The 25,922-nt window shown below is 43.0% G+C and overlaps 2 protein-coding genes across 4 annotated transcripts in view; both read left to right on the forward strand.

Moving 5' to 3' along the window:
* Nucleotides 1–527: 527 nt before the first annotated feature.
* On the forward strand, nt 528–2,498 carry LOC119225369 (C2 calcium-dependent domain-containing protein 4C). Its single transcript, XM_037483177.2, has 2 exons — nt 528–563; nt 690–2,498. Exon 2 carries the CDS (start codon nt 745–747, stop codon nt 2,017–2,019), a length of 1,275 nt encoding a protein of 424 aa, XP_037339074.2. The 5' UTR covers nt 528–563; nt 690–744; the 3' UTR covers nt 2,020–2,498.
* Nucleotides 2,499–2,709: 211 nt separating this feature from the next.
* Nucleotides 2,710–25,922, forward strand: part of vps13a (vacuolar protein sorting 13 homolog A) — a 29,006-nt gene continuing 5,793 nt past the window's right edge. Inside the window, exons 1-62 of one of the 3 annotated variants that reach the window (XM_037481746.2) lie at nt 2,710–2,904; nt 3,602–3,645; nt 3,766–3,808; nt 3,897–3,992; nt 4,306–4,407; nt 4,714–4,823; nt 5,029–5,088; nt 5,256–5,315; nt 5,577–5,657; nt 5,933–5,990; nt 6,548–6,675; nt 6,866–6,972; nt 7,100–7,271; nt 7,787–7,849; nt 7,966–8,098; nt 8,225–8,319; nt 8,794–8,936; nt 9,153–9,354; nt 9,446–9,560; nt 9,940–10,076; nt 10,189–10,321; nt 10,484–10,601; nt 10,739–10,883; nt 11,802–11,913; nt 12,049–12,203; nt 12,310–12,466; nt 12,627–12,706; nt 12,808–12,867; nt 13,075–13,273; nt 13,373–13,489; nt 13,597–13,700; nt 13,888–14,055; nt 14,526–14,833; nt 14,975–15,122; nt 15,365–15,536; nt 15,764–15,888; nt 15,974–16,143; nt 16,347–16,603; nt 16,804–16,988; nt 17,073–17,216; nt 17,404–17,622; nt 17,830–17,973; nt 18,249–18,350; nt 18,449–18,601; nt 18,686–18,944; nt 19,215–19,375; nt 19,499–19,602; nt 19,721–20,033; nt 20,545–20,681; nt 20,910–21,204; nt 21,541–21,645; nt 21,803–21,949; nt 22,206–22,337; nt 22,493–22,626; nt 23,028–23,096; nt 23,872–24,007; nt 24,156–24,213; nt 24,458–24,629; nt 25,035–25,188; nt 25,299–25,445; nt 25,591–25,672; nt 25,758–25,827. In XM_037481746.2, the coding sequence (XP_037337643.2) occupies nt 2,805–2,904; nt 3,602–3,645; nt 3,766–3,808; nt 3,897–3,992; nt 4,306–4,407; nt 4,714–4,823; nt 5,029–5,088; nt 5,256–5,315; nt 5,577–5,657; nt 5,933–5,990; nt 6,548–6,675; nt 6,866–6,972; nt 7,100–7,271; nt 7,787–7,849; nt 7,966–8,098; nt 8,225–8,319; nt 8,794–8,936; nt 9,153–9,354; nt 9,446–9,560; nt 9,940–10,076; nt 10,189–10,321; nt 10,484–10,601; nt 10,739–10,883; nt 11,802–11,913; nt 12,049–12,203; nt 12,310–12,466; nt 12,627–12,706; nt 12,808–12,867; nt 13,075–13,273; nt 13,373–13,489; nt 13,597–13,700; nt 13,888–14,055; nt 14,526–14,833; nt 14,975–15,122; nt 15,365–15,536; nt 15,764–15,888; nt 15,974–16,143; nt 16,347–16,603; nt 16,804–16,988; nt 17,073–17,216; nt 17,404–17,622; nt 17,830–17,973; nt 18,249–18,350; nt 18,449–18,601; nt 18,686–18,944; nt 19,215–19,375; nt 19,499–19,602; nt 19,721–20,033; nt 20,545–20,681; nt 20,910–21,204; nt 21,541–21,645; nt 21,803–21,949; nt 22,206–22,337; nt 22,493–22,626; nt 23,028–23,096; nt 23,872–24,007; nt 24,156–24,213; nt 24,458–24,629; nt 25,035–25,188; nt 25,299–25,445; nt 25,591–25,672; nt 25,758–25,827 (8,399 nt within the window). In that variant the 5' untranslated portion in view covers nt 2,710–2,804. The remainder of the gene's footprint in view (nt 2,905–3,601; nt 3,646–3,765; nt 3,809–3,896; nt 3,993–4,305; nt 4,408–4,713; nt 4,824–5,028; nt 5,089–5,255; nt 5,316–5,576; nt 5,658–5,932; nt 5,991–6,547; nt 6,676–6,865; nt 6,973–7,099; nt 7,272–7,786; nt 7,850–7,965; nt 8,099–8,224; nt 8,320–8,793; nt 8,937–9,152; nt 9,355–9,445; nt 9,561–9,939; nt 10,077–10,188; nt 10,322–10,483; nt 10,602–10,738; nt 10,884–11,801; nt 11,914–12,048; nt 12,204–12,309; nt 12,467–12,626; nt 12,707–12,807; nt 12,868–13,074; nt 13,274–13,372; nt 13,490–13,596; nt 13,701–13,887; nt 14,056–14,525; nt 14,834–14,974; nt 15,123–15,364; nt 15,537–15,763; nt 15,889–15,973; nt 16,144–16,346; nt 16,604–16,803; nt 16,989–17,072; nt 17,217–17,403; nt 17,623–17,829; nt 17,974–18,248; nt 18,351–18,448; nt 18,602–18,685; nt 18,945–19,214; nt 19,376–19,498; nt 19,603–19,720; nt 20,034–20,544; nt 20,682–20,909; nt 21,205–21,540; nt 21,646–21,802; nt 21,950–22,205; nt 22,338–22,492; nt 22,627–23,027; nt 23,097–23,871; nt 24,008–24,155; nt 24,214–24,457; nt 24,630–25,034; nt 25,189–25,298; nt 25,446–25,590; nt 25,673–25,757; nt 25,828–25,922) is intronic. The other 2 variants (XM_037481744.2, XM_037481745.2) reach the window with 2 other exon arrangements.

Consider the following 25,922-nt stretch of genomic DNA (forward strand, 5'->3'; position numbering starts at 1 on the left):
AGGCAGTTCATGCTCACATCTTCATGACCACAACAAGACACACCTCCATATTATGTTCTGAGTCCAGGGTCCTTCAAACATAACCTAATAGAGTGATATATGTGATGTAGTTTTAAAGTTTTATTTGCACATATTTGTACAATATGTATGTTTGTATGTGTATTGGTATGTATACTATATGTTTGTGATGCATGCCCTAATAGAATTTAGAGCATCACAGATAATCCTTTGTGACTAAGGCACATTTCAGTGTTAATGTTAACTGCATCAGGTGAAAAACAGACGTCACATCCTTGTAGCGCAAATAAATGCACAACAATGATCCCAATTCTAATTGCCACCCACCCGCCCCACCACAGTGAGGGACTATTTAAAACTCAGTGCTGTTGGGTCTGTGAACGTGTACAGCCTGTTTCTCTGATTCAGGGGGGGGGGGGGGGGGGGGCGGTAGATCACTGACGTAGAGCGTCACACCCGCCTTTAAAATCAAAATGTATCATCGGCCCATCGGCCACTCTCGTGCAGTCCGTTCCTCAGAGGCAGACAGATCAAGAACCAAGCAGGTGAGGAAAAATCTTTCAGATATCGACATTTAACTTCTTCTTCTTGTAGTTATAAAAAGTGTGTTCAGTTTCCTTTATTGTGATTTTGATTGATATGAATTATAATTTCTATTCTTGTAACCAAAGGAAAAAGGTCCGACTCAACTACAAAGTCATCACATTGCATCAAAAGAAAAGAACTATGTGGGTGTTTGAGAAGATCAGTCAGAATGTGGAGAGCATTCCTCTGAAGCTGAGTCATTACCTGGGGAAGAATGAGGAGGATGTCTCTAATTCTTCTGAGGGCAGGCTCTCCTACCATCTGCACAGGAACATCCTCAGCCCAGACACCATCCCAGAGTTCTGCTTGCCTCCCAGGCTTCGCAAGAGGAGCCCGCTGCCGGAGGCTGAGACAGCGTCACCTCACCTGCGCTGTCGGTTACAGATGCCCAGGAGCAGCACTTCCTCAAACACCCCACAAGATGCAAAGACAAAAGATGGACAGAGGAAGGATGGGGATGCATCTGTGGTTTGGAAAGCCACGAAGAAACCTCTGCCCTTTTGTGCAGAGGGATATGGCCTGGCTGGAATACACGAGAGCCCCAACACTCGAAGGAAAGAGTCTTTGTTCCACTCAAAGTGCCCGATTTATACTTTTGATAGAAGCCTTCCTACTCCCTTACCGAGGCCACCAAAGGCAACAAACCTGCCCAAGAAAACTTCATCTGGGGTTTTCCCTCTTTTTTCATTCAAGAGCGCGTCAGAGACAGCAAGCACAGGAAGGGAAACACCTTCTTCCAGTAAATCCTCTGCCCTCAGTTCTGTTTACACTGCTAAATCCTCCCTGTACTTCCCACCAGGCAGTAGACAACTTAAAGGAGCAACGTCCTGTCCTTCATTAAATGACGGGAGGCTGGACAAAGGGAAGTGGGAGAGGGTTGGGTTAAGTTTAACAAAGTTGCCCGGTAGCTCTCCGAGCTTAAAGGGAAGTTCGGCCACCTTGGCCTCGCCTGTCCTCCTCCCGTTGGATGTTCTGAAGTGCCAGGAGACACATCAGCATGAGCATGTCCTTCCTCTGCAGGGCCGTGGTAAGGTGCGTCTGTTCGCTGAGCAGAGCACATCCTCCACCAACACGTCCCCATTCCTTTCCACAGTCAGAGTCTTTGTGGTGTCCGTGGAGGGTCTATGGGACGACACGGACCGACAAAACCTGAGCTGTGCAGTAAATCTGAGTCTGACCCCGGGGAAGCTTCAGCAACAGAAGAGCGCCACCATCAGTAACTGCCGCAGCCCAGTGTTTAATGAAGATTTCTTCTTTACAGAGCTCAGTAGGGAGGATCTGCTGGAACTGCAGCTCAGGTTAAAAGTGGTGTGTAAACCTGCAGCTGGCGCACTGCGGGGAGGGACAGTGATTGGAATGACAACCGAACCACTGTTTCAGCTGCTGTCTCTTAGAAGACTCACTAATGTTGTGTAGTCTGATGGGAAGACGGCACATAATATGTAACTAGTACAATATGTTATATAAAGGTTGTAGGAAGGGTTGTGTGACCAATGTGAGCATTGTGCTTTCTTGTATGTGTGTATTTTGTGTATTTTGATTCCTTGTTCTCGGACAAAACATACATATCACTTTGAGATCTTTTTGGTGAATGTTATTTTATTCTAAAAAAAATAAACATGGTACACGTTCACTTAACACATAAAAAAGAGCTACTTTCACACTCTGTAAACTGTGTCAATGTAGTCTTTGGTTTCATTATTGAGTAAAAAAAAATGTGGGTATGGTATTTTGCCAGTATATATTTTTCACCCCTAACTGTTGACATACATGAGGAAATGTGTTAATAGTTACATTGCGGTGTAGACAAGCCTAAATCACCACAGGTACTGTGTGATTGACAGGGGCTGACAGCCAATGGGAACTGCTGTAATCTTGTGTGTCAATAAAGTTATACCCCTTTGGATTATTGAGCTCCACTGAGCAGAAGTGATCCCACCGCGTTTTATTTCTCCACAAATATCTTTGGGCTAGAACTGTATTATCAACGCTAGAAACGCTGAACAGCTTAAATCTGTTAAGAAAGACCGCTTACTATCTACCATAAAATAATGGCGAGTATAATCCTTTTGACGGAAGTAGTAACTCTTATGACGTCAGAGCTCCGCCTCCCCAAGAAGGTCCTAATCAGACGTATCACTAGAGGCTAACGAATCCTCAGGATGTAAACATAGTGACAGGTGGATGAAAGAAACTGGAAAATGGTCTTCGAAAGCGTGGTAATTGACGTCCTCAACCGGTTTATAGGGGACTACGTTGTCAACCTCGACAGCTCACAGCTAAAGCTTGGCATATGGGCAGGTAACTGGATTTGTGTTTCTCATTGTAAAGGCTGGGCTCCCTCGCCAAGCTAACTAGCTAACGCTAACGTACGTTAGCCACCGGTAGCGTGAGAGCGGCTCCCTCAGCTGTTAGTAACAGTTTTTTTTAGCGTTAGTCCGACGTTAGTTGTTGAGTGTGACACTACAGCACGGCCACATACCAGTTTATAGATTAATCGCTATAGATCAGCGTTGTTAAATTCTGACAGACAGTTGGAGGTTACACCCTCTCAACACAGCCACAGAGAGCCTCAGGCATCAGGGCGGTGAGATCACTAGAGGAGAGCTTTCAGTGCTACTGCTAAACATGTACCAACGTGTTTCATCTAACGTTACACAACTAGCCAACGTTAACGTTAAACCACGCCAGTGGGTCCCAAACTAGGGGGCGGGACCGCCATGTGGGTCGCGGCTTCATCTCCAACCCTAACTTGGCAGAAGGTTTGGGAACCACTGCACACGTGACTCCCTTGGTTTGATCAAACTTGTCTTGTGTGGCTTTAATAATGCAGGATTTCTGGTGAGTGCTGAATTAAATCAATAAAACCAATTTCCAATCGATCTCCTTTGTAGGTTTGCGTACGGCTCTCATAACACAGTTGTTGCTGATCCGTTTTCCTTCCTAAAATGTACATGGTATGAAAATGTCTGTCAAACAAGTACTCCTCTCATCACAGGCGATGCTGTTCTCAAAAATCTTGAGATAAAGGAAAATGCCTTGGTAAGTCGCAAATTAATTCTTTTTGAGTTGGTCAGTAAAATTCTTCTTGTCATGGCGTTCTGGCGTTCTGGCCTTGATGATGGATTTGTTTCTATTTGATTTAACGTTCTTCTATTGCAGAGTCAACTCGACATTCCTTTTAAAGTGAGAGCCGGTCACATCGGTGAGGGTGTAGTTACTTTTCCCATCTGCCATCTACTGTCCTTATTTGCCACTTTTCCTTTGATACGGATTGTTTCTTTTGTTTTCAGGTCAACTGCAGCTTAAGATTCCATGGAAGAACCTCTACAATCAGTCAGTAGAGGCTAAACTGGATGGCGTCTATCTGCTCGTCGTCCCAACAGCAAGTAAGACCCTCATTTGCGTCTAGTCTAGATTATTAACATGCTGTATGTTCATTTGAATGCTTACAATGTTTACTTACTTAATTTACTTAAAATTCATAAATGCATTAAACACTATTTGCATGTTAAAGAATTGTATTGTAGTGAAATCCATATCATGCATTTATAAAATCATAGGTATCAACTTTTGTCCAATGATAACAAAGAAAGTCACTTATTCATGAATGAAAAGTAAATGTCAAGATAAACAAAAACTCAAGTTTAAGGGTTTTAGGGTTGTGCAACCAATTTATTGTATTGACCCCATTCCTTTCAGGTATAAAATATGATGCCGTAAAAGAGGAAAAGCAACTGCAGGAGGCTCGTCAGAGAGAGTTACAGCGGATAGAGGAGACAAAGCTGAAGGCTGCAGAAAAAGGTGTGTGTGTGTGTGTGTGGACATGAAGACAATCAAGCGAACAACTGTTCAACATATTTGAATGATATCAACTTCAGTTGCGATGGAATGTAGGGGGCTACTCAAAAATGTACATCGCAGATCAGTTAAACAAGTAGTCCAGTCACAGGCGTGCTGATATCTTGAGGTATCCACTTGGTGGGATTACGGTTGTTAGGATTAGTTACGCTACGGTCGTCCTACTACATAATTGTAGTAGGACGACCTTACTCTGTGATGCAGGCCCCTGGTGTCGTATGAATCATGTTGGTCTTTGGTGTTTGACAGAGGACCCCAATCTGGAAAAACAGGACACCTTTGTGGAGAAGCTCGTCACTCAGGTCATCAAAAACCTGCAGGTCAAGATCTCTAACATCCACGTACGCTATGAAGACGATGTGAGTATTCTAGCTGAGTTTCCTCAGTGGTGTTTGTGCAGCTTAACTCAATTTCTTCTTTTGTAAAGTAAGCAGTACATAATAAATGAAGGGACTGATATTTCTTTGCTTTTTTTAGACCCCCAACAAGGACATCATTCATTATGCCGTACATGCACTCCACCAGGCTAGCTCTTATTCTTTTTTGCTTTTTTGTTTCCAACAGGTCACTAATCCAAAATGTCCCTTGTCATTTGGAGTATCACTTAAAAACCTCAGTCTTCAGGTAATGTTTTGCAATGTCCCTCCTGTCAGATTACATTTGTTGTCTCATTCAGCAATCAGGCTTATGCATGAATTCACATATCAGACTTAAACCGAATTGTACAATATTTAATGTACATTTAAGGTGATCTCAAAAACTATATCTCACTGCTTTTTGAATTTTTGCAGACATCTGATGAAAACTGGAATCCCAGACTGTTGGATGAGCATTCCAGGCTTTTCTTCAAGGTATCCACTCCATCCGTCAGCCGCACCTCTTCTTCCCGACCCGTTGCCATCTGTCATTACTTTTTGAAAGCTTTCCGGGCAACTTAAGCCGGTTGGTTCATTTTGTCGGCAGTTGTTTAAGGAACTGATTTGATTTATCATAACCCAACTTTGAGCTGGGATCAAATCTTTAGAATTCATGGCACACTGTCGGTTAAGTTATGTCATCATGGTAAAAATGTGCACTACTTCAAATGCTTTGTGTTTTCTTCCTTCTCTCAGTTGGTACAACTAGAAAACTTGTTTGCCTACTGGAATGTAAACTCCGTACTCTTCTCCAACCACAGTGCAGATGAGGCCTTGGTAAGTCTCCCTATTAGGACTTAATTGTTACTACTACTGTTATTTTCTGTCTTACTCTGCTTTATCTGGGAATTAGATTCCACCTCAATATCGTAAGCTCACTGACCTACCTTTCAGTTTCAAGCCGTAGAATGTCTTTAAATGTGGTATTGACTGTTCACTCCTGTATGTTGTTAAAGCAATAACAAAAAGAGATCAAATATTTGAAGAAGTATTGTGTAAAGAAAACGGGCGCAACGTAGATGAAACTCCTCTTCTCTCTTTTTTTTTTGTAGCAATGTCTCCAGAAAAGCATGGGAACCGGCAACTCTTTTTCTGTCAGCCATGACTTCAGTGAGTGTCTTTCTGCCTTCCTTCTTCACATATTTCATACTTTCTATGTAACTTAATGACTGTGTCTAGACTGCCTGATGGAACCCGTCTAAGGCCACATGTTGTCCATCATTCATGGATCATAAGTTGTAGAATGGGACTTGCACTTGGTGTATTGTGTTTTGCTGTGACACTGCCAGGCCTGGAAAAAATGTGTGATTCAAACCCATTGTAACAGATTTTCATCTCATATTAACACATTTGGTATGAGCCACAAGCTCAACAATTTTCAATTCCCCAAAATATAAATGTATGTTTGGCAAACAGAAAGTAACATGAAGCCGTTAACAATCAGTGAGTGCACAGGCATAAAAGAATGCAGGTAACCAGTTCAATCATTTCATTACTTTATTACCATCCTGCGTTAAGCGTAGATGCCCAAACAAACTTTTTTCTTTCATAGCATTTCATTTATTGATTCCTCTGTGGGAGCGTTAAAATTATAATAATTATTGCAAAAACTGTGTAAATAACCAACCGTAGCTTTAAATAATGAATTTTCTGTTGCTGTTCCCTAGTTTTTCGCCCTATCTCAGCGCGTGCTAAACTGCGGATGAATCCCAGGTCAGATGTGGACTTCTCCTCTCCCAAGGTGGATCTAATGGTCAATCTCAGTGAGGTTGCCATTGAACTCAACAGACCTCAGGTAGGGGTTGTTTTATAAACTTGTTTATTTCAAAGCCTGTTTGAAAGGGTGAAAAGAAATGGAGAGAAATAGAAGACAAACAATTTAATAAAACATAATATAGGGCCATTAGCAGTGGTTCAGTGATCTTAACTGCACTCACAGCAGTACTCTTTGCCCGTGAGTAATTGCTTACTTCCTGTCTTATCAGTACATCAGCATCCTGGAGCTGCTGGGCTCAGTGGATATGATGTCTCGCAATCTGCCGTACAGGAAGTACAGACCAGAGGTTGGCGTTAACAAGAATGCACGCATTTGGTCAGTAAACACTTTGATTAAGAATAACATATGATATATATATATTTTTTAACATTGCATGTCTTTATACTATATACCATATTTCAGAGTGTTGATTTCCCTATGCTACCGTGTTCATGCCTTGCAGGTGGAAGTACGTGATCACAGGCATCCTGGAAGTGGATGTGAAGCCCTGCCTCCACATGTGGTCGTGGAAGAGCATTCGCAGTCACCGCAGGATGGTAAAATGTTACAAGGAGCTCTACAAGACCAAAATCACCAGCAAGAAACCCAGCCCAGAGCTGCTCAAGGCACTAGAGGTGGGCCTTTGTTTGTGTCACACACTGTTGGGTCGTGGACTTTTCCACAGCGTTAGTTGTGGGTTATTAATTGTCATGAAGTTATAATCATGACTTCATCTTGGTGCAATTACCACATGTAGCTCCGACCGCTGCGCCCTTGGCGGTGAGCGGTGAAAAATACATTTTGCTGCCCGCCGAGGAGCGTCAACAGTTGTTAAAACTCTGCAGCGGTATGAGTGTGTGCAATAAATTCATGCCGTGAAGAAATGTTAAACTGACACAGCGGTTGGACAGGTTTACCGCCCAGCCCTACTTTCATTGAGGCCTAGTCATAATTTCTCTATATCTAGAAAGGGATTGAATAAAGTGAGTTTTAGATGGTGTACCTTTTTAGAGAAATACAAAATGAATGAATGTTCTCTGCTTTATTCTCTCACTGTATCTTGTCTGTGATTGATAATGGACATCTAGTCATTGATGCAGTTGTGCATAGTGCAGCAACTAAAATGAGCTTGTCTGGCTTCTATTCTCAGGAGCCTGAGAAGACCTTGGATATTTTTAACATCACATTGGCCAGACAGCAGGCTGAGGTTGAGGTAAGCACTGTTTCATCTCCTGTATTGTGGTCCTCTTCACATTCTCATTCCAAACCGGGGTCGCTGCAGCTAAAAAAAGAACCTCTTTTAAATGAATTCATTTTTTATTTCCCCAGGCAAGTAAGGCGGGCCTACGCATTTACCGTCCAGGGCTCAAGATGGAGGAAGAGGAGTCTGAGGGCTGGTTGAGCTGGATGTGGAGTTGGGGAGGACAGGCTGATGCAGCCACAAAAGATGTCAAGTCTGGAGGTAGGATATAAAAAAACTGCAAGACGTGCAAATTAAGGTTAATGTGCACATATGACTAACATAACTAAAGCACGAGCTAGTGGCGTTAGCTAATGCTCTTCTTACTCTTCGTTTTCCCCGTCTTAGTCTTCAATGAGCTGTTAACCCCTGCTGAGAAGTCCAAGCTCTACACTGCTATTGGATACAGTGAGGCAACTGCCAATCCCAACCTGCCAAAGGATGTGAGAAACTACCCCTCACCACACACCTGTCAACAACACCATCCCACTCACTGGGTTACTTTACCTCCAAAAGGATGATTTGTAATTCAGTGACTCAACCTCATCACCTTGAATTTACCAAAGGAACTAGGACGAAGAAGACAAAAAGTTCATGCAGAAGTGGTTTCATTTAAAGGTTTTAACTAAGACACATGGGTTTGTTAAATACTGAGCATAAGACTGGATAGATGACACTTATACAAAATATACTGCACAACTTCTGTCAGACGGATGTTTTGACGTGCGAGACAAACTGAGCTTCCCTTCAGAATTTAAGCACTGCAGCAGAACACTGGGGGAGTAATTGAAAGGCCGATGGTTATGGTTATTTTGAGGTGAAATATTCCTTAAAACAAGGTTACCACAAACAAAATGCAACGTAATACTGAATCAGATACTGTGATTGTGATGTTCTGTACTGACATTTCGTTATAGTTTGAAGACATGAAGGTCAACTTCCACATGGAGAGGTTGTCTATCTCCATCAAAGACAACAAAGACAGAAATGAGATCATCAGGCTGACTGTGGGGGAGCTCAAGTCCACACTCACACAGAGAGCTGGAGCACAAGCCATCAAGTTGGTCAAATATGTTTTTGTTTTTACGATAACCCACCCTGATGACTAGTAGAAGCAGTTTGTGGCGTTCCCTCTTTACATAGTAGGTCCTTTATGTATGCAGGAGGATGGAGAATATCGAGCCATCTCTTTTGAACCCAGCACCTACAGTACATCCCATTTGGAGGATTCTGGCATGGGTGTCACTGACATTTATTCTCTTCCTCTTTGTATCAGACTCACAGCTCAGCTCAGTCTGTTTGAAGTCACCGGCCTGGCCAGTGACCGGCCTGCACCAACCGTCCTGTCATCAAAGAAGGCCGCCACAGGAGCAGGAACCCCGCTGCTCTGCATCTTGTTTGAGACCAACCCGTTGAATGAGAGCGCTAACCAACGCCTTCATGTGGAATCGCAACCCTTGGAAATCATCTATGATGCTGTAAGTGGTGTCCGTCAGTGCATGAGCATGAATCGAGCATGAGGGGGGGGTTACTTATGCAGTGGATTCTTTTGTGTGTACCTCGTCGTAGATAACGGTGAACAGCATGTCGGCGTTCTTCATGCCTCCTGACGACCTGCAGCTGGATGAGCTCACCAACGCAACCCTCATGAAACTGGAGCAGTTCAGAGACCGCACAGCCACCGGTCAGTTGCTGACACATTTATGACCATCTTCCGTTTAATCAGGGGGCAAAATACAAGCCCGGTCCAAACCCGGTGACCCCGTGCAAATGTTTCCATTCATCATTTGTTGTCATTTTTTATTTTTCCATGTGCTTTCTCCTGCATGTCAGAGGCACTGATTCAGTTGGATTTGTTTCACATGTGTTAAGATACATGAGTATTAATGTAACAAAACTTTTGTTAGAGAATCCCCACCTGAGAGAAATATACCTATTCTGTTGGGGGGTTTTGGCATAAAGAGAAAGAAAAAAGTAATAATGATGCTGACTGCAGTGCTTGATTTAGAATTCAGTCTCCTTTGGCTGCGGTTAATACATAAATTGCTTTTTTTTTCTTTTAGGTTTAATGTATGTGATCGAAACACAGAAAGTGCTCGACCTGAAGGTGAACCTGATGGCGTCCTACGTCATCATTCCACAAACTGGCTTTTACAATGGCACTCAGAACATCCTTCTGTTGGACCTTGGGCATTTCAAGGTCAGAGACCACAAACCGTGATCCTTGGTATAACTAAATGAGCCTTTTTAGTTGTCATCCAAAGGCTTTATTGTGACAAAAATGTCATCTCTTGATTTTGTTGTCATTTCAGATGTCCAGTAAAAGCCAGGAGCATCTGCCTCAGCTGTCTGCATATTCCAGCAACATTGAGGACATCATGTCCAGAGCATACGACAGCTTCGACATACAACTTAGCAGCCTGCAGTTCCTTTATAGCAAACCAGGTACACACTCAAAAAACATTATACAGTAAAACAAAATTTAGAGAGAAAACTGAAATATAAAAATGCACTGCCTTATTGGCTGTACTGTAATAAGACATTTTCATAGCTTTGAAGATGTTTGGTGTGTGTAGAATAAAAAAAGAGTAAAATTGTGTTTGATAGATGGCAACTGGAAAATGGCCCGTAAGCAGAGACAGTCACCGCTGCACATTCTAGAGCCAGTAGATCTGAAAATGGTTTTCAGCAGGGCGATGGTCAGCAAAGACTTACGCATGGCAAAGTATGTTTGTTCTTTTTTTTCCCCGTGCATCTTTTTTATCGAGTATCCCTTTTGTAAGAATGTAAGCTGCAAGTCACACTAAAGTTAAAGGTCACAGGTGTGTCTCCTGTGTTTCAATGTTTGCATATGTGTTTCAGGTATAAGATGTCAGGAGAGCTCCCCTTGCTCTCTATGCGTATTTCTGATGTCAAACTCCGAAATGTCCTGCAGCTGGTAGAAAGCATCCCCCTGCCTGAGAGCAGGTCTGATGCACGCACCAATGCTTCATCCTCCACTCCAAAGGTAAGTCCAGCAAGGTGATTCTGTTAGGATTTGTTTGCATTGTGTAAGGATGAAGGATATTGGTGCAATTGGCGAACTGAAATCTGCAAGGTAGAGTCATGTGTTTTTAACAGATAAAAGTTACGGCCACCGGTCTTTTACACGGCGTTTACCTCGACTTATGGGCCGGGAAACCCCAAAACATGACAATCCGGGAACACTTAATGGAGCTCGGCAGTCCATAACTTATAAAACACACGCTAAAGTACCTCTGCCCAGACATCTAAGCGTCACTGTGAGTAGATCCCATCATCTACTCTTCTTGATTGCTTTCCTCAATTTACGTTTAACCCGACATCCGCTTCCTCGTTTGTTGCGGGAACCCTCCAATCTGTTGCTAAATCGTAAAGGGAATGTCCGGCCATCTGTCCCAACAGAATGGCATCTCAGAGGGTCGGTTGTTCTCCCATCTGCCGGTTGGATTTCTTCCTGAATGGTTGAAGAGGCCCAGCAGCTAAAATCTAGAGATTCTTTTTGTCCCTCTGTTGATGAAAGAGAGAATTTGCTTGAGGAGAGCGCTGGTTGTTATGATGTCAGGGCCGAGCCCAGGGACCCCTGTGGGGTCTGTGGCCCTTATCCAATGACACCGCACACCAAAAAAGACTCACACCAAGGCGTGATCCAACGTCTTGGTGGTGTTTTGGTGAAAATTCCTCTCCAACCAGACTGTGGTGATGCATGCCAGTGAAGGCCCACCTTTTTACAAGCCTCACGGTGACCTCCGTAACACGGATTTGTTTTTTCCTACAGGTTCTTCTATAGTTCGCTGCTGCTGTTATTAGTACAAATTAGACAATTTCAAAATAAATTGATGGACACAGTGTACTTTGATGATAACAGAGTTTGTTAACTCATGTGTTGGTGTTGTTTCCTCCTCAGACAAAGCAGTCGTTCACCCCACAGCTCACTCCCAGAAGTCACCGGAAGTTAGCTGATCAGCGCTCCTCTCTTTTTTTTGAGTCATGTGAGACCATCAGCATCACCTCATTGGGTAAGACTCGCCGATCCTCCTGTCTCTATTTAACAAACAACCACGCCATGCTTACCCTCACGCTACATACATTGTTACACTACCAACACTTCAGTGTAACAGATGTCTCATTGTGTGTATTTTGTCACCTCTCAGGGTCAGAGGAAGACTTGTTCTTCGATGCTCCAAGCTCTCCCATCGGTAATCAGCCATTCTTCCCAGATAACCCTATGCCGCTGAGCTACAAAAGAAAAGTTTCAGAAACTCCAAAGAACATGACGGAATTCATCATGACGTTTGAAATCAGTGAGGTACAGAGAGGTCTTGGACTGGCCACAAATGTAGTCTGTGATGCTGTTTCATTTCTCTAATTGTCCCTCTGTATATTCTCTTTTTCAATGTCTTCTTTTTCTTTAGTTTTCCGTTCAGTTGTGTCGTCTATCTGGGGATCAGGAGGTAACAGTGCTCCACTTGGACATAGAGGGCCTCGGCACTGAGCTGAAGATACGCACCTTTGACATGACATCAAACACCTACCTACGAGAGATCTGCCTCAAGTGCCCCGAATACATGGGTCAGTGGCCGGAGTCACCGTTGTTGACTTGGTTCTTCACTCCATTTCACTAACATTTCATGATTACAAACATTCAAATTCGCTTTGGTGGACAAAAGTCAGACGGGTGTTGACTGCAGTATTTATTGGTCCTGTTTGGTTTTAATTCAACTTTGTATAGATTCGGAGAAGAAGCAGGTTCAGCTGATCACCACTCTAGACAACACAGAAGTTGACCTTCTTACCCTGGAGTATATTAAAGTATGTTTGGTGTCCCACACGTACAACTTCGGTTGGTAAAATGATTTGTTTTGCAAATGGTGATGAATTACTTGTCAAAGAGTATTGGTTGTCCTTTCTAGGCTGATAAGAATGGCCCTGAGTTCAAGTCTCAACACAACAACACAGAGGAACTCATTAAGGTGAGAGATGCTTCTCTTTCATTAGAGCTCCTGTATTGTTTTATTTATGGTTCATAAAGTTCATAAAGTTCATATAAAACCAATTGTGTCTACAATGTAATGACAAGACAGTATAAGAACAAAAGCTATTGTACTTCATTCTAAAAGCAAATTTAAAAATAGTATTTCATTAAAATATTCTCATTATTCTTCTCCATTCCCCATCAGGTGACCTTTTCATCCCTGGATGTCCATCTCCATACGGAGGCTCTACTTAACACCATGAACTTCCTCAACAACCTCCTTCCTGCATCAACTAAGAAGGAGGGGGCACCTGAGGAGCTCCCCGCCATCCCCGAAGAGGACGAGGCAGAAGCAGAGCGGGAGGGAGAGAAGAAGGAGGAAGCCGCCGTATCCAGGAAAAAAAGTATAGCATCCCCAGAAACCCTTTCAGAGTTTAATTCATACTGCAAGGCCATCATTCGCCTGTGGTCGTCTTTAATTACCGACCTTTTCTTTCTCACAGGCACAAAGAATTCTAAGTTTGCAAATGTGATAAATCGTCATATCAGAGCTGATCTCCGCTCGCTGAAGGTTTTTATTCGAGGACAGAAAGCCAGGATCTCCGAGATTAGGATTGAAGGTACGATTCTGCCATCTCGTGCTCCATGAAACAATGGATATTTACTCCAGTCCCACCCTCTGCATTTTGTGGATTAATTAAGAAATTATTAAACCTCAACCCTTCAGGTCTGGTGTCTGAGGTTCTGATGAGGAAAAAAGAGATGGAGGTTCAGGCAAACCTGAAGAACATTGTGATCTTAGACTGTGACAAAGATGCAGTTTACAAAAAGGTACAATCAGCAAGTGACCTTTAAATGTAACGTGAATGTTCTATGCTAATCTATCTTGTAGTAATGCTCTTATTCTACTTGTCTTTTTGCTCAATAATACTACTAATGTATCTGTCTATATGTGTACTTTGCCTCTGCTTTTAACTGCTGGTCTCTTTTAACTGTCCTTGTGTCATTTCATTCTTAGGCTGTGTCAATTGCAGATAAGGAAGTGTTTGCTTTCCGAATGGTAAACTATACAAACGCAACAGAGGGAGATGCCTATCTGGACATGTCTAAAGTGGACACTTCTGTCATGCTGACTGTGGGATGCATTCAGGTCATCTTCCTTAACAAGTTTGTCTCCTCCATACTGGTAAGAATAACAAATCCCTGTAACTATTCAAGCCATTTTTATCTGTACATAAATGTGTTTATGTAACAGACTTAAAAGTGTGTTTCAGACAGTACAGATACCGTTATAAACAAGCCATTTGTCTGACATATTTAACTTGTAAACAACCATCGAAACAGATGGCACAAAATGCACCCGGACCCCAGAACAGCCTTTCTTACTCTCCCACATGTCTCACAAGGAGAATAAACTTGAAAAACAGAAGGGACTTTGTTGGCCTTGTCCCAATCAGTTCATATATGAGGGGTGATGACTGTAGAACCACACATATTTTTATGCATTTACCAGGATAAACACTTCAATAATATCTGCCTCCCTTCAATCTAATGATGCATATACTGTATGTAAATATCTCCATGTAACCAATTATTACTCCATTCCAACACAAACCCCTATTCATTTCTGTCCGTGTGCATCTTTTTTCCTCCCAGGCATTCATCAATAACTTCCAGGAGGCCAAAGAGGCCCTGACTGTGGTCACAGTCCAGGCTGCAGAAAAGGCAGCATCCGGTGTGAAGGAGCTGGCAGAGCGCAGCACTCGGATCGCTCTGAACGTCCACTTCAATGCGCCGGTCATCTTCCTGCCGCAGTCCTACTCTTCCTCCAATGTCATCGTAGCTGACCTCGGTCTGCTGTCAGTCAAGAACTGCTTTGCTAAGCAGCCCTCTATAAGTGATGCAAAGATCCCACCTGTTGTGGATAGAATCATCATAAAATTGACTGACCTCAAGATGTACAGGTAAGATACGTGAAGAAATTATATTTATAATATATATAATTTTACCGAGCAGTCAAAGTGTTTCTGATAAATTTCAATCACAATAATATCATTTTTTAAGGATACCTTCTCATATTACTTGTGTGTTGTTGGCTCTTCAAGGACCACCTTCGTAGGTGAAGGTTTTCAGGGAGAGACCCAGCTGTTGATGCCAGTCAGCCTACATTTGGAAATCCAAAGAAATCTTTCATTCAACTGGTACCACAGCATACCCGACATAGAGATCACTGCTCATCTTAAACCCATCAGTGTAAGTACTGCTGTATGTCAGCAGGGGAAGGTGACTAGTTAGCATTTCTTACAGTCAAACTTGTATTTGTGCATTTTGACCAATTCTGCTTATAATTAACCGGCCAAGCGATTAAGATGTCTTATGAATTTTTTTTGTTGTCTTTTCTTAATATCCGATACCAAGATAAGAGCTTATGGGGGAAATCTATATCCCCAAACCTTTTTACTAAGCATTTCAAACCTTGTGTCTGTTCCAAACAGCTGATCCTCAGCCAGGATGACATGATCGTGGTCTTGAGGACTCTTAGTGAGAACCTGTCAGAGCAGTCTGATGCTCTTCCACCTCCAGCTCCTCCGCCCACCACTGACCTCTCCTCTGACTCTGCGTCTCTTAAAGAGTCCCAGGGCTCTGGGACCACTGGACCAGCCAGCAGTAAGGCGTTATACCTGTTTATGGCCGTGTGTGTAAAGTAGTTCTAAAAATAAGGCACAAAACATAATGAGCTAATGAAAACATTAGTGACATTCCATATTTTTAAAGTTGACCATTTTAGCATTTAGCTAAAAGCTCATCAAATCTCTCAATGTCAATCTTTTAAATCATCGTAACCAAGGATTAATTGATCTTTCTGACTGGTTTGTGCTGTGTCACTTTTTTAGGTAACACAGTAGTGATCGCTGCTGTTGTGGAGCCCCAGAAAAGCATCAAGCTGAAGAGCAAACTCAAATTAGACTTCAAGTTTGACTCCATGACCCTCGTCTTGTATAGTCCAAATGTGAATCAGGTAATGCATATATATATATATATACACACACACAGACATCATTTTACAAAGCTCAGTCTGACACAGTGTACATGTCAACATCTAGACCCAGCTGTTGGATTCCCACAATGAGCTGTTGAAGTTGGCAGAGTTCACTATGGGCACCATCTCCACCTCCGTCCACATGTTCTCCGACGACACCATGAAGGCCTCAGTCCGGCTGGCTGTGTGCCTTCTAGATGACAAGAGACCGCAAATAAAGATGGTCACCCCGAGGTACTTGGCACGTGTACAGAGACACTGACCAACACTCGTGCACGTTTATCAGTACATGCACTTTTAGGGCAATTTACGTTTCATGTTTTATTTATCTGCTCCTCTGCTGGAGATAATATTGTATCACTGCTCCTTCTCCACTCTCTCAGCCCTTCTTTTAAGTACTTCTTTGTGTTTGTCCATCACCTCTCCGTCTTCTCCAGGATGATTGCAATGCGTCCTGGAGCAGAACAGAACATGATGGTAGAGGTGAACTACCGTCAGGGCCGTGACGGCACCACTTTGGACACAGTGGTGCAGGATGTGTACCTCTGTGCCAGCATGGAGTTCCTTCTCACGGTGGTGGAAATCTTTCGCATGGCCACCCAGCAGGGTTTCGATCAGAAGCCTCAACCCAAGAGCAGTGCTGGAGCGGGAGAGAAGAAGAATATTAACTCCTCCACCACATCTAAAGAGTCCAGTGAGTCAAGCGTAAAACGTACATCAAGTTTAAGTTTTGTGGATCCAATTAGTGCCTTTCGCCTTGTGGGTCTTGTATTTTGTTTGTGTTGTTAAATACTTGGTAATATATTGGGCCATATTTCTGAAACTAAATAATAGACATTATGCAGCATTTTCTTTAATCTGTTGCTTCTTCCTCTGACACTCTGCCGCTGCCAGCTGTAGCTCCAGCTGTGGTGTCAAAGACGGAGATGAATGTGGTGGTGCGTAACCCGGAGATTGTGTTTGTGGCTGACTTGACGCGCGCCGACGCCCCGGCCCTGGTGATGACCACGCAGTGTGAGCTGTTGATGAAAAGCGACGCAGAGGGATCCCAAATGACTGCTGTCATCAAGGACCTCAAGGTTTATACTGTCACTGTAGTGTAACAGTGTAAAAGCCTTTCATGCTAAAATGTAAGTTTGTATTGATTGTTGCTGTCATTGTAGGTCGTGGCCTGTCCCTTCCTGAGAGAGAAAAGGGAAAAAAATGTGACCACAGTGCTGCAGCCATGTCAGGTGTTCTTCAAGAGTGCTCAGTCCCCGACGTCCCCTCAGGCCATGGAGGTCTCCATCAATGCTCTCACGCTGAAGGTATCTCTTTTTTTCAGTTATCATTACAATCTAATATCCTGTTTTACCCTTTTATACTGATTGTAGTGCAAAGTTTGATTTATACTTATATATTAATTATAATAACTATTATTTTAAAAGTGTTTTGCTATTGTGTATGATTTTATATGTGTACCTTTGTGTCTTTGTGACCTGCCCCTCGGCCCAGGTATCTCCGATAATCATCAACACAGTGATGACCATCCAGTCTGCACTGACTACCTGGTCGACCCCTAAAGAGACGCCCAAAGCGTTGGATAGTCCTGTTCCCGTAGACCTCTGGGAGAAACGGAGCTGGAAGGACCTCAAATTTTGGTTCCTGGAAGAGGAGGGGGATGAAATCCAAGAGGCAGCGGCCCCACTGGTACCACAGGGAGAGTCATTACAGGTATTTGACTGCGTTTTGGCTCAACTGACCAATCAACCATAAATACTTCATGGTTAATTGTACAATATACGTCAGTATTTATTTATTAGCTCTGGCTATGTTTATACTACAAACCTGTGAACTTTTGAATTTCAGTTTGGACACAGAATAAATATTTGATGTATAAGAGCATTGTGTCATGTGTCCTTTCATTGTCCATCCTTGCAGGTGACCATCAGATCTGTCTGCCTCACTCTGGAGGCTGGAGTGGGACACCGAACCATCCCCATGCTTCTGGCCAAGTCCTCCTTCCATGGAGATGTCACAAACTGGTCTACACTCATTAACTTACACAGCGAGCTTAACCTGGAGGTAACGCACATAAGCACTAGATCCTAGGTCCTAATTACTTACTTATCAACATTTCATTGTAGAACAATGTTAGACTTCTGCGTCTGTTTGCATTTTGACATGGTTTAGTCCTTTCAAATATGACGCAATACAGTAAGGCATGAAACATTTTGTACATTTTACATGAACCTATTGATGGTAATCTTAAAAATATTCCAGTTAGCTATGACCAGAGCTCATGTAGCTGGAGAGGTTACTGAGCATTTCTTGTGTTTTTGGTTATGTTTAACTTTTAGGTTAACTATTACAACGAGATAATGGGTGTGTGGGAACCGCTGCTGGAGCCCTTAGAAGATGAGAAGACCGATGGTTTTAGATCATGGAGACTGGAACTGAAGGTATTGATATACATTAAAAAGAAAAGACACCCATGCTATATACATACTGTACATTACATGCGCAAAGTATTTAAAATGTTTCTCTATCTTATAATCAGATGAAAAAGAAGCCAGTGAAGTACACTAATTTGTCAGATGAGGTGGATTACTATGTCCCCGACTATAAGACCATTATCGTCATCAGCAGTAAAGACCAGCTCAACATCACCCTCACCAAGTCCGGCCTGGTCATGCTCGGTAACCTCGGCACGGTAAGAGCGGCGCGCCGAGTGTTTTAACAGGAAGCCTAAGAAGAGGGCGTCATCTGCAGTGTTTGTGTTGCTGCCTTTCACCAGGCATTTGCAGAGGCCGCCAAACAGACCGCAGACTCTTTCCAGAAGGACGAAGCTCCGTTTGTGGTGAAAAACCGCCTCGGCCTGCCCGTGTCCTTCCGCCACAGCGAGATGTTTTGTCCCATCAGCGAGCAGAGCACCAACGGCACTGTGAAGATGCAGGATGGGGAAACCATTGGGATGGACTATTCCACAAAAGCAGACTCTGACCAGTTCTCAGCAATGATCTCCTTGAGTGGAAAGGACTACTACATAGAGCCTAGTAAGTTGACCTGTATGTAAATGCACATGCTAAAGTCAATCACTACTTCACTCACCAAGAGTGTTTGTTTTACACACAGCCTACACTATATTCAGTTTAAAGGAGAAAATGTTAATTATCAAAGGAGATATTCTTTTAAAACAATCACCTAATAGATTTTTGTATAGCCAATTGATTAAGTATTCATCGTTAATAGAAACAAGGTGTAATCATCAACCCCTGCTGCTGTATGTACTTTTGCATCAAACTATTTCCTTTTGCTTTCTCCAGCGCCAATGGGCCACACCTCAGCCGGTGTGATCCCCTTGATCAAGGTGGGCGGAGGCATGTACAACGTCATGCACAACGACTCGCGAGTGACTCGTTTCCTGGTCTGTCAGATTTACTCTGTGGAGGGAAGCAAGTACATCAAGATCCGCTCTCCGTTCCAGGTAAAACACCGAATATATTATATAAGTTTAGTCATCTTCAGTCAGAGCTAAAACTTAATGTATGACTTGTAAATAAAAGAAAAGACACGTTCAAAGCAGAACTCTTTCTCTCTTATCATTCAGATCATCAATCATTTCTCCATCCCCTTCAAAGTTCTGGAAGGATCAACTTGTCTGGGTACAGCTCTCCCTACCGAAGAGTTTTGTGTGCCTCTGGACTCGTACAGGTGAGAACAAAACAAACGGTAATTCTTTGCAGTGTCTCTTCTAAGACAGCACAGGGACGATATAAGAGGCACGTAGTACACACTCCTTCAGACACCTGACCTCTGCTGCCCCCCTCAGGTCGGAGCTCAGCCTCCAGCCGGTAACGGAGGACGATGCCGAGGATCAGGCTGAGCAGTTTGAGTGCTCAGAGGGCTTCAGCTATGAAGAATTTAGCAACCTGCAGCCACAAACATGCCTCAATCAGTCCTGCCGTCGCCGTGGAGATCAGGGTGGCGTAATGATGGTCAACATGGTGCCATTAAGAGATGCTGTGACATTCAAACACAGTGGAGGTGTTGGGGATAACTTTGACGTTCCCTTTGTGCTTCACCTGTGGCCTTCCATCCTGCTACGCAACCTGCTGCCTTACCCCATCTCTTACAAACTCAAGGTAGGATGGATCTAGTTTTCTACACTGAAAAGGACCAAATGGGTTTGTGCCTGTCACAGCATCACTTTTTGTAAAATGTATCAGATTACTGATGTTTAAGCACTAATGAATCATTAGCACTAACACAAGAAAAGTACCACACAATCTCTGCGTGATGCTGCTTGGAAGAGGAAAAAAAAAAAAAAGCTATGCCATGGAAAATGGTCACTATGTGTACTCTGTGTGGTAAATATAACTTTTGGGTTTGTCACCATCCCATCATGGATTACAAGCTCTAAATCGTGTAAGGAAATTGCTTCATTTTGGTTAGTTTTTAGATAGTTGGGCATGATTTAGGTTACAAGTTAGATTCACAGAATAATAACGAGTCTCCACTCTGCTAGATCCTTGCTTCGTTCTTTCAATCGACTTATAACTACCGTCTTTACATGAATGATGATGATCTCTCTAAAATCTGATACCCAAGTATCCCTGTTGAACTCGATGTCTCTCTCTCCCTGCTGCTGAACAGGACAGTGGAGCCTCTGCCCCCGAGGCCACTTTGAACCCAGGCCACTCGGCCCAGCTTCACACTGCAGTCATCAACCAATCAAGACTCGAGCTGCGTCTACTCAACTACTTGGCTCAGGACTGGTCATCCGAGTACAGGTCTGGCTTCGCTTCCATTAGTTGTTGATGTTTTCCAATTGTTAGTGTTTCCTTGTTGTCTACTCATATTCACAATATACTATTCAAGGTATAGTCACAATATCTTTGTGAAAGGTCCTTCTGTTTATGTGAGGGCCATAGTTCACATAGTATGGTTTTAAACCTTTAACACTGTAAACGTATCCTGATCATTTCTCATTGGAAAACAACGATTCTCCTGTTGTGCAGTTTTCACAGTGACAAGGAAGAGATCACCTTCATCGTGTTCCAGTCTCTAGGAGAGAATGACGAAGACGAGTGCGACGGGACAGGGATGAAGAAGGCGGAGCTCGATATAGCAGTGCACGTCAAATATGACCTGGGGCAAACGGTGGTTGCCATCCACTCACCTTATTGGATGGTGAATAAGACCGGCAGGTTGCTGCAGTACAAAGCTGACGATATCCACCGCAAACACCCGCTGGACTACGACATGCCTCTGCTCTTCTCCTTCAAGCCTCATTACTTCCTGAAAAACAACAAGGTAAAGTTTTCTTTTACTTTATGTCATTAATTAATAATGATGCAGCATTATGGTGGAACTGAGAGTTGAGGAATTAGTATTAGTATTAAAACATTTCCTCCGCATCTAAACCGTTTTGAATTACACTCTTTATTTCAATCAAAGCATTTATGGAAGTAGCCAAATCTTATTGCTATCATTAAACTAGGAAACTAAGTATGTTGTTCATGGACAACATTTTGTGCTAAAGTGAAAAATACTGCAGCTTTGAACTCTGGAACATTGAGAGTCCAAAATCTCTGGCTGTCATTCTTACTTGGTGTATTTGAATTTGATGCCATTCTTTTCATCCCTCAGGTGCGTCTTATGATCTCAGACAGTGAGCTCTCTGATGATTTCTCCCTGGATACAGTTGGCAGCCACGGAGATGTCAAATGCAAAGGTCATGTCAAGGATTACTTGGTAATTACATGTTTACATGTTGCTTTTTCGTCTGATATTCACAGATACAACAATTCAGACTTACTGTCACATGATTGCCCTAAATAGCCAAATGTATGGTAGCCAGTTGTTTTTAATGGGAAATAATCATTTTCTCTGTACATCTGTCTGATCTCAGGTGGGTGTGAAGATTGACAGTAGCAGTTTCAGTCTGACCCGCATCGTGACCTTCGTGCCGTTTTACATGCTGGTCAACAGAACCAAGCACAGCGTGTTCGTATGTGAAGTGGGGCAGTCCAACTGGACAGAGGCTCGGCCAGAACAGGTCAAAGCAAAACCCCTTTCAACTTGTTTCATTTAGCGAGATATCACATATTTTGGCATCAACAAATACAACTCAGGTACCCAACAGTTGGTTTTGACGTCATTAAGATCAAGCATTATTGTATGGTTAGTACATGTTAAACATTTTTTTTTTTCAAATTCAACATGTAATGTTTTAAAATATAATGTCTTTAGGAAAAATACATCCACCCATTTTCAAATACTGAATGACTTATTTTGTTTTATTTCACATGTAGTCAGCCATTCCCTTCTGGCCTGAGAATGACACCAAGCAACTAAGGATCAAAGTGGAAGGTTGTTTATCGCCTCCTCGGATAATTGACTTCACACGGCCGGAAAACTGCTTACTGCTGCATCTGGACAACTCTGTAAGTAGAATCATGAGATGAAGGTTTCCCTCCATGCTGAGTGACTCATTCTGAGATGCACTGTCGAATGAGATGTTCAACTATGTCAGTGCTGATAGAATGTACTCACTTAGAAACCGTGATCGTGTTTGTATGATTCGTATGTTTTTCTGCAGGTGGGGGGGATCACGGCAGACGTGAACTTGTCAGAGCACTCGGCCACGATCCGATTCTTGGAGTACCACGACGGTGCTGCCCCCTTCCTCATCATCAACCACACTAAAGACCAGACTCTGCATTTCCATCAGAGGTGAGCGATAACAAGGACGACTTACCCACTGGGTCGGATGTATTGCGAATAGGAAGTAAGATATTAAACAGGACAGATTAAGCCTGTCGCCATGGTTACATTCAAGAAGATGGATTGGCACTCAATACTTTGTTTTGGTGAAGCTAAATTCAAGACTTAGTCAAACCTTTTTTGGGAAATATATATATATATATATGCTTGTTACTTGTTTACCGCTAAGGGTGCATAACGTCTGCTTTATTTTATAATATTTCATTACTCTGTTCGATGTGCTGTCTGTAAATGTGCTGTCAGACAGATGTATGTCTGGATGATGACTCTCTTCCCTCTTGTAGCAGCAGCCTTAAAGCGTCGCGTTGTTTCTGATAGCGGTTTGTGTTTTTGTGTTGTGGGTGACGCAGCGCCCGCAGAGATTCCTGGTGGGTGGCTGACGAGCTACTCGACCTCTCCTTCTCACTGGAGGAGGACAGGTAGAAAATAAGAAAAAACTCTCTCTTTCTCTGAACTCGGATAGAGAACGCCCTTAGATGGTTTAACATATGTGGAAGGTAGAAGAATTAAGTATGACATGAAAACACATCCCAAAATCAAGAAAAATACAAATACTGCACAAACAATGCAGCATGTCATTGTGAATTTGTGTAACATTATTATACTGATTTAGAAATGACCTGTTTTATAATCCACTCTTTTTATTGATCTGCTGGGAACTCACACTGATTAAGAACCATTAAGCATTGTTTAAAGGAGCAGTCTAGACATATAAAACCCATTTACTCCTTCATCAGTATGTTCTTTTGATCTCCTATCAAGTGTTGGCTGGTTGGGATTCTACCACTGGACACCTCCTGCTTCTTCCAGTTGTTCTGTTGCTTTACAAGTACTCTTCCCCATCTGTGGATTACACCTTATTTCCTTTACTTGCGCTGCTTGGTTTCTGAAAGGAGACATCGAGTATCGAAGTGGACCGGCATATATTTGTGGCGGGATTGTGGACTTTCTCAGTGTTTGGCTGTCATTCTCTCATCGTCTTGTCTGTTGACGGGAATTGTTTGTGCATTCTGTCAAACAGGTACTTTTTGGTTGTCATGGCGGCATATTCTTGGTGGCTGAGCCCTGTTTTACTGTGGCGTCGTCTTGCTTTGTCTGCTTTCTGTCATCTCAAATGCCTGGCATATTTTCTCTTAATCAACTCCTTCTAGCAGTGGTGAATAATATAAAGTGGTGGCTTCCATTTGTGTGCAGCTCTCAGAAGGAGGCGGAGCAGCAGGAGGAGCTGCAGGCTGGGAAAGCTGTGCACTACACCTGGAACGAACCCACTGGGTCCCGGGAGCTTTGCTGGAAGTGTGGTACTTACAGTGGGAAGCTGAAGACTGAGGAGGTGCTGTGCGCATTCATTTTTGTGCCTAAAGTATAATAGAATAGTTATACACAATCAACATCTTAATAGTTGTCAGGTCCTGCATGTGAACATAATTGTTAGATGTTTTTTTTTTTACAGTATGTGTGTGTTTGTCTCTACCTTTTAGGACCTGCGTGAGGACATGAACAATAAAGGAAAACTGTTTGTGATCTCCTTTTATGAAGGTAAAGTACAAGAAGCTTGTAAAAAAAAAAAAAGCTCTACGTTTCTTTCACACAACGTTGTTTTCACTTAAATGGATGAAGAATGTTAGTGCGGTCCTACGGCAGTGACACCGAGGTTGCTTTTGGATCGCAGGACTTGATCATTTGAATAGTGGATCACGTCTTATCTACCAGCTTTAGGAGTGTGCTTACTGTCACTAAGCTGTAACTGATCCTGCCTTCTGATGCGATCAAAAACCCAAAGGGCTCCAGCGCGTGGTGCTGTTCACTGAGGAGCAACGGATCTACAAGATGCTCTGTGAGAGCGAGAAGGCACAACTGGCCGAACAGGAAATCATCCTCTCGCTGCAGAACGTTGGCGTGTCTCTGGTCAACAACATCAGCGGCCAGGAGGTCTCTTTCATTGGCATCACAAGGTAGCCGACCAGCATCACGCACGTGTACGCGTATTAAAAAGCAGAATAAATGGCCAGGCTCGTGTTATGACCAAAGCGCACTGCAACTTTAAAACATCTAAATGCGTATTTGTGCCACAGGTAGTGAATGCAGTTATCAGAGCGCTCTCCTCACACATCCCCTTGCAGCTCAGTGTGAGATGTTTGCAAGAAACTGGCTGTAGTGGTTTTTGCTCGTGCCATGGCATCAATTACACTCGATTCTATTATTTGCGGGGGTGCCATAATTTGAATCAAAAAAGTTCTCATTCGCTCAGCGTCGGATAAATTAAAGATCCCCGTAAATCTGAATCCAAATCTTGTAGAATAAAACTAAACTAACTAAAGTTTGTACAGGCCTGCACTTACATGCCACTCTGGTTTCAGCTCTGATGTGGTGTGGGAAATAAAGCCGAAGAATAAGAGCCGTTGGAAAGCTCTGAGCTCTAAAGAAGCCGAGATGCTGGAGAACAGGTTCAATAAGTACATTGCATCTGGAAGCGTCGACCACGCCATTGCCGACCTCGATAAGAACCTTCAGGTCAGAGGCTAAACCCTCTGTACTGCTATTCTGATACGGACTCGTAAAAGACAAAGTCAAAAAGTAAAATAATACTAATTATGTTGTATCCGTCTGTAATTGTCCTCCAGGTGTCCTTTACTCCCAACGGCATGGATATGAGGATGCTGCAGCCCTATGATGCACCGCTCAGAAGGCACTTCCAGCCGGGGGTGAAGGTGGAGTACAGCGTGTCACCCAGACAGCATGCCTACCGCGTTCAAATCCACCGCATTCAGGTGAAAAGAAATACAAACATTCCCTAAAGATCCAGTATATTAATGTTTTTATCACAAGTTTCCTAATGGCATTTATTGAATGCCACTTGAGTCCTCACTTTCCTTCTATTTACTAGCTTTTGGTTTACATATTGTCTTCCTATAGATCCAGAATCAGCTGCCAGGGTCCATCTTCCCCTATGTTTTTTACCCTGTAAAACTACCAAAGTCCATCACCGTGGATGCAGGTCTGTTAAAGCACGTCACATGTTAAAGTGCATTCTGTTTATATGTTGTCTTTCCTTATGTCATACGATGTTCTTGTTCTTTCAGAGCCAAAACCTCTAACTGATATCAGCATTGTCACCAGAACAGCAGGACACTCTGACATCTCCCGCATCAAGTAATTGCTTCTCCTTTGACTTTTTTCCCCTCAATGGATCTCATCACTTCACTGTCAGGTCCTCCAGGACCCCACCACAGGTCCTTTTGGTTGTA

This window comes from Pungitius pungitius, chromosome 5 (genome assembly GCF_949316345.1).
Source record: "Pungitius pungitius chromosome 5, fPunPun2.1, whole genome shotgun sequence".
Classification (NCBI taxonomy): Eukaryota; Metazoa; Chordata; class Actinopteri; order Perciformes; family Gasterosteidae; genus Pungitius; species Pungitius pungitius.

Coding starts and splice junctions, on each gene's coding strand:
- LOC119225369 (XM_037483177.2), top strand. CDS start 745: ATGTGGGTGTTTGAGAAGATCAGTCAGAATGTGGAGAGCATTCCTCTG.